At 47.2% G+C, this 7,492-nt stretch overlaps 1 protein-coding gene across 2 annotated transcripts in view; it reads left to right on the top strand.

Moving 5' to 3' along the window:
• Positions 1-4,821: 4,821 nt before the first annotated feature.
• TRIM46 (tripartite motif containing 46) overlaps positions 4,822-7,492 on the top strand; it is a 77,617-nt gene continuing 74,946 nt past the window's right edge. For both annotated transcript variants that reach the window (XM_073552364.1, XM_073552365.1), the window contains exon 1: positions 4,822-4,950. In XM_073552364.1, the coding sequence (XP_073408465.1) occupies positions 4,888-4,950 (63 nt within the window). In that variant the 5' untranslated portion in view covers positions 4,822-4,887. The remainder of the gene's footprint in view (positions 4,951-7,492) is intronic.

Raw genomic sequence — 7,492 nt, forward strand, 5'->3', positions numbered from 1 at the left:
TCTTTTGTTGCCTGCTTCTGATTGGCAGTTTTTCTATAAATGGAACTGTGGAGATCATGAACGCTGTGAGATCCAAAACTTTTCTTGTAAATAGTTTGCACCCCTTTGGGTGCTCTCTCTTGGTTTTACATATTAAGACTCTTTGCAAAGATGATGTTTTTGGAATGGACACTTTTCGAAGAATGATGTCTACCTCAAGGGACACTGCAAGAAATCCCGGCTGGGAGCAGTGTTCAGCACTTTGCAAGAATTTTGAATGTTTTATGATAACGTATTTGATAATGTTGTGTCTTATGAAAAGTAAATGTATTTTATAGCATGTTTGATACAGAGAGTTAGAAAATTTTTGAGATAGAATGTGAGAATTGAATAAAGACTGAAGAATTGAAAGTGACAGGTGACAGGCCAAGCGTAGATGGTCAGTGTTTTGCGTCCAGTAGAGAGAGAAAAAAAAAAGAGAATTGATAGAAAATGTAATAAAGAAAATGTGTTGAGTATTGCACTTTGAATTGAGAATTGCACTTAAGTAAATTTTTGATACTAAGATGGGAAGTTAACCTGTTTGTAACGTTTAAGAAATGTGCCTCCTACATTAGGAAGATTAGATAAGTATTGTTAAACAGCATTTAAAATTTTTTGTGTGTTCCTGTATTGTACTTTTGTTGTCTTGCAGCCCGCGGACGTGCTGTGTTTAACGGGGGGGTATGTGGCGCCCCTGAGGCTTCAGTCACCACAGAGGTACTGCACCTTCTCCTAAGGTGTAGTGCCCCACCATCCAGGTAGGGTGGGAACTCCTGACCACGCTCCACACCTGCATTCCACACACAGGATAGATCAGTGGGGCCACCTAACAGCTTCATGCTGGGGGTTAGCAGAGCACCCCTCGTGGAACCCTGCTTCGAAGCATGAGATCTGCTGGGAGGCGGGTGGAGTGAGATGATACAAAAGAGTGGGAAGAGTGAGAGTTAGTTGGAGAGGAGAGAGAAGAGAGAAGATGGATGTCTGAGGGACGTGCTGCAGCAGGTCCCAGTGATCTGGGCTGCTGGCACGAGAAAGACAGAGAAAGAGACTGATAAGATTGATAACCTAACCTTCCATAAGAGAGAACAGATCGGAACGAAGGAGAATAGGACGGTGGGAAGCTGGTTGAAGAAAGATAGAGAACCCTTCCAGTCCAGAGAGCGCAAAGGCCGGGGCCCGGTCCCCGAGGTTGATTGGATCTTTATGTCCTCCAACAGACACCGGAGGAGTAGTGAGCCACTAATGCCTTGCTCCCATCATAGACTTGGGACACAACAGCAACTGAATAGAGAGCCAGGACGCAGAGTGGAGTCCCCGAAGCAGGCTACAGCTGTCTGTCATACAAGTAAAGACTAGGAACACCTAGAGAGAGGCATTCCAGGGTAACTAAGTACTGGAGTGCTTTGCACCTAAAGGCGCATTGGAGGAGTCGTTCAGTAAGGTATATGTTGGCGGAGTGTGGAAGGGAGAATCCTATCCTGCCTGGAGGTTGGCTGGAGCCCTGACCTGGAGAACACAGTACGGAGGCAGGCAGTTGTGTGAACTGCAAACAGTGAGTAAAGCTTTGGAACCGCATACTCTGGTGTCCTCCAGTTATTCCCGCACCACTACACCTGGGTACCGGCATCCATACCATTCTGTGCCTCTCCTCATCCATTGCACCTACACTGCCCTGGGACTACAGCTCCACCTGTGGGGAGCTATACCATCTCTGCTGCACCACACCATCAGTCCCAGTGGATCTGTCTGTATGCAGCGTTGGCTTACCATCTCCCTTGCCAAACACCACGGGTGGCGTCACAAACTATTCATATAAACTTTAACACCATTAACATCACCGCCATTGATATTGGGCGCCCAGGGCCACGGACCGGGTCATAGCTGCCGTGAAGCTTTCCCTCCCTGACACCGGCCCGGTACCGAGTACCCCACAGCCCTGGGAGGGCGACCCATTACAGCTTGGGGTAATTCAGGCCTCCCATAGCTCTTGGGCCTCTCCTGTGGTGTTAGTACCCAAGAAAGATGGGAGTACTCTATTTTGTGTGGACTACAGACAACTAAATGACCATACCATTAGTGATCCTTATCCAATGCCCTGTATTGATGAACTTCTAGACCAGCTAGCTGGGGCCCGATATGTCACAACCTTGGATCTCAGTAAGGGATATTGGAGGGAGGGAGGGAAAGGTCGGCTTTCATAACCCCCTTTGGTCTGTATGAATTTCTAAACATGCCTTTCGGGATGAAGAATGCCCCTGCAACCTTTCAGAGAATGGTAGACCAGATCCTCCGGGAATGTGGCGACTTATATTGCCATTTTCAGCCAGACGTGGGAAGAACATATGACATCGCTGTGTCTGATACTTACCTCCGACCGGCTCCCCCGCTGGTTATTGCTGATCGCGTGAGAACGTCCTGGACTGCTTCTCGTCGTCAGCTTCCTGCGGCGCTTCCTGTGGAGAAGACGAGCGACGCGTGGAGCCGGGCGGGAGGACGCAGGATCGCCTGGTCTGACAGGTAAGTAGCGACCCCCGACCCCTGCTATGTCGCTGGTGAGATCTGCCTGTGTGGCAGCTCACTTGCGACTACTTAGCGATGCACCAGCGATCCTGACCGCGTCATATCGCTGGTCGGGATTGCTGGTACATCGCTAAGTGTGACAGTACCTTTAGCTGCAGCTTCCCTCCCCCCCTCTTTCCCCTGTTGGAATGTCCCCTTGCCCCACCCTTCAGGGAAACAAGCTTTGTTTAAAGTGAGATCATGGTTTGCCAGGCTCAAGCAGGAAGTAGCTGGCAGGAAGTAAAGTTTTCCTGCCACTAGTTCCTTTGTTTATTTCAGATCGAGTTTAAAAACACACAATAAGCTCAGAGACAGAAAACCTATATTTTCAGGATCGGCATAATTAAAGCTACACGCAGCAGTGTTTTGCAGCTTTTGCGTCCACCAGAAACCAAGAAAAGGGCATATGCCTCCCAGTCATACATAGACATATGATGTTTGGTCTTAAATGAAAGAGAAATTCGTAAGCAAACATATGATACCCCTGTCGTCTCTCTGTGAGCACCCCAGCCTGAGCTATGAGCCGCAGAAGTTTTTTTAATAACTTTCTAAAGGGGGCGTATCCAGCCCCCCCCCCCCCCCCCTTGAGGTCAGCCAGGGGGGAAACGCTTGGTTTTGGGCAAAGGTATAAAGCTCAGATGCTCTAACAAGGGGGGGGTCATTTGCCCAGAGAAGCAGCTAGTAAGAGGCTGTGCTTATGTACCATTTTCCCTTGAGAAGATTCTCCTCCCCTCATCCACATGTCATGCTAGTGACTGAGCTGTAGTAAGTTCTTATCTTAATCCTATTTTATTTTCTGTTTTTTATATACTGTATTGTGTCTCATTTTGTAATATCTGCTGTACTTTTGTAAACACTGCCTATATTTTCTGTAGTAAATCTATAAAATGTACTAGTTTCGTTTTCCTTGCTTTATGAACGAACCGCCACATCTTCGGCGCTAAACTACGCTGTTTTGTGGGTGGGCTCCTGACCGGATAATGGTTTTAATGCCAAAAGAGGAGCTGGTGGCAGCAAAGTGTTCTGGGGGATTTGGGAGACCCTGGCAGTGACGTAACGGAGGTTTATGTGTGTGTTTCCGGCCTGAGACTGGGGATATACATACCGCCCTCACTGTAGACTGACCAATAGCCAGTACACGGCAAGGCAGCCTTTCTGGCTACTACATATCCTAGGTGTAGTTCGCCGACTGACCAGAGGGTAAGGGAGGCGCCAGAGCGCAGAAAGTTCCGAACCGGAACTGAGAGTGGGATAGAAGAATGAATCCCTGACATGTCTCTTCCTGCTCTGTCGCATACCCCATCACCAGCGTGGACTTCTATAGCCTCATCCTGGATCTGCCCCCATGCCCCCATCCACCTTCCCTATGCCATGGACTTCTATAGCCCCATCCTGGATCTGCCCCATCCACCTTTCCTACAGCCCCGACCCAACATCCCTACAGTCCCTATCCCTATTCCCTTTTGTAAACTTGCTTTGGCAAAACTAATGTGTATTTAGTCCTGCCAATAAAGCTTCTTTGAATCTTTGAATCTTGAATCTCTGATGGGGTAGTAGTAGTAGATGTGTCTGGTGATGATGATGAGGTTGGTAGTAGTATATGTGACTGGTGATGATGATGGGGTTGGTAGTAGTGGATGTGTCTGGTGATGATGATGGGGTGGTAGTAATAGATGTGTATGATGATGATGGCAGTGATAGTAGTAGATGTGTCTGATGATAATGGGTGGTAGTAGTGGATGTCTGGTGATGATGATGGGTTGGTAGTAGATGTGTCTGGTGATGATGGAGGTGGTAGTAGTAGATGTGTCTGGTGATGATGATGGAGTGGTAGTAGTATATGTCTAGTCATGATGATGGGGTGGTAGTAGTATATGTCTGGTGATAATGTTATGGTGGTAGTAGTATATGTCTGGTGATGATGGAGGTGGTAGTAGTATATGTCTGGTGATGATGATGGGGTTGGTAGTAGTAGATGTGTCTGGTGATGATGATGGGGTGGTAGTAGTATATGTCTGGTGATGATGGAGGTGGTAGTAGTATATGTGTCTGGTGATGATGATGGAGGTGGTAGTAGTATATGTGTCTGGTGATGATGATGGGGTGGTAGTAGTATATGTCTGGTGATGATGGAGGTGGTAGTAGTATATGTGTCTGGTAATGATGAATGGGGGTGGTAGTAGTAGTATTAACTGTCACTGTTGCTGATGATGCTGGGGTGGTCTCTCCCCTCCCCCGCTCCACACTGCTCATGCTCTCCTTGTCCTTCCTCTCCTCCTCGTCTTCCTCCTCCAGCAGGCGAGCAGTATGGCAGAAGGGGACGAGCTGCAAGCTTTCACCTCCATCATGGATGCTCTGGTGCGGATCAGTGTAAGTGCAGACTGGAAATGATGGGGTTGTAGTTGTGATTTTGTCAGGTTTCTCAGTTGGGGAGATGTGTGAGGGGATATATGGAGCGATGACTGCAGCACTGTGCTGTCACCATAGTAACTGCATCCTCCATCTTCCTGCAGCCAGAATCCTCGACCGTTACCCGGGCGACATGGCTGACAGGAAGGGTAGTGCCAGCCTAAGGCCCAAACATACGTGTACACACAGTACAGGGGGACATATACATCACCATCATGCACAATAAAGGGGACGTATACATCTCCATCATACGCAGTACAGAGGGGTGTATACACCTCCCTCATGCACAGGATTGGGGGATGTATACACCTCCATCATACACAGTACAGGGGGATGTATACACCTCAATCATACACAGGGCAGGGGGATGTATACACCTCCATCATGCACAGGAATGGGTATGTATACACCTCCATCATACACAGTAGGGGGATGTATACACCTCCATCATACACAGTACAGGGGGATGTATACTCCTCCATCATGTACAGTACAGAGGGATGTATACACCTCCATCATACACAGTAGGGGGATGTATACACCTCCATCAAACGCAGTACAGGGGGATGTATACACCTCAATCATACACAATACAGAGGGATATATACACCTCCATCATACACAGGACAGGGGGATGTATACTCCTCCATCATACACATGACGGAGGGATATATACACCTCCCTCATACACATGACGGAGGGATATATACACCTCCCTCATACACATGACGGAGGGATATATACACCTCCCTCATACACAGGAGTGGGGGATGTATACACCTCCATCATACACAGTACAGGGGGATGTATACACCTCAATCATACAAAGGGCAGGGGGATGTATACACCTCCATCATGCACAGGAATGGGGGATGTATACACCTCCATAATACACAGTAAAGGGGGATGTATACACCTCCATCATACACAGTAGGGGGATGTATACACCTCCATCAAACGCAGTACAGGGGGATGTATACACCTCAATCATACACAATACAGAGGGATATATACACCTCCATCATACACAGGAATGGGGGATGTATACACCTCCATCATACTCAGTACAGAGGGATATATACACCTCCATCGTACACAGTACAGGAGGATGTATACACCTCCATCATACACAGTAGGGGGATGTATACACCTCCATCAAACGCAGTACAGGGGGATGTATACACCTCAATCATACACAATACAGAGGGATATATACACCTCCATCATACACAGGACAGGGGGATGTATACTCCTCCATCATACACAGGACAGGGGGATGTATACATCTCAATCATACACAGTACAGGGGGATGTATACTCCTCCATCATACACATGACGGAGGGATATATACACCTCCCTCATACACATGACGGAGGGATATATACACCTCCCTCATACACAGGAGTGGGGGATGTATACACCTCCATCATACACAGTACAGGGGGATGTATACACCTCCATCATGCACAGGAATGGGGGATGTATACACCTCCATAATACACAGTAAAGGGGGATGTATACACCTCCATCATACACAGTAGGGGGATGTATACACCTCCATCAAACGCAGTACAGGGGGATGTATACACCTCAATCATACACAATACAGAGGGATATATACACCTCCATCATACACAGGAATGGGGGATGTATACACCTCCATCATACTCAGTACAGAGGGATATATACACCTCCATCGTACACAGTACAGGAGGATGTATACACTTCTATCATACGCAGAACAGGGGGATGTATACACTTCCATCATACACAGTACAGGGGGATGTATACACCTCCATCATACACAGTACAGGGGGATGTATACACCTCCATCATACACAGTATAGGGGGATGTATACACTTCAATCATACGCAGTACAGAGGGATATATACACCTCCATCGTACACAGTACAGGGGGACGTATATACACTTCCATCATGCACAGGACAGGGGGATGTATATACCTCCATCATACACAGTACAGGGGGATGTATACACCTCCATCATACACAGTACAGGGGAATGTATACACCTCCATCATACACAGTACAAGGGGATATATACACCTCCATAATACACAGTACAGGGGGATGTATACACCTCCATCATACACAGTAGGGGGATGTATACACCTCCATCATACACAGTACAGGGGAATGTATACACCTCCATCATACACAGTACAGGGGAATGTATACACCTCCATCATACACAGTACAGGGGAATGTATACACCTCCATCATACACAGTACAAGGGGATTTATAGACCTCCATCATACACGGTACAGAGGGATATATACACCTCCGTCATACACAGAACAGGGGGATGTATACACCTCCATAATACACAGTACAGGGGGATGTATACATCTCCATCATACACAGTACAAGGGGATGTATATATAGCTACTCCTCTATTATACACAGCACAGGTGCATATATTTCTGCACCTCCATCATACACAGGACAGGTGTATATATATATATATATATATATATATC

This window comes from Dendrobates tinctorius, unplaced genomic scaffold, assembly GCF_039654945.1.
Source record: "Dendrobates tinctorius isolate UK_male_01 unplaced genomic scaffold, ASM3965494v1 ptg000189l, whole genome shotgun sequence".
Lineage (NCBI taxonomy): Eukaryota > Metazoa > Chordata > Amphibia > Anura > Dendrobatidae > Dendrobates > Dendrobates tinctorius.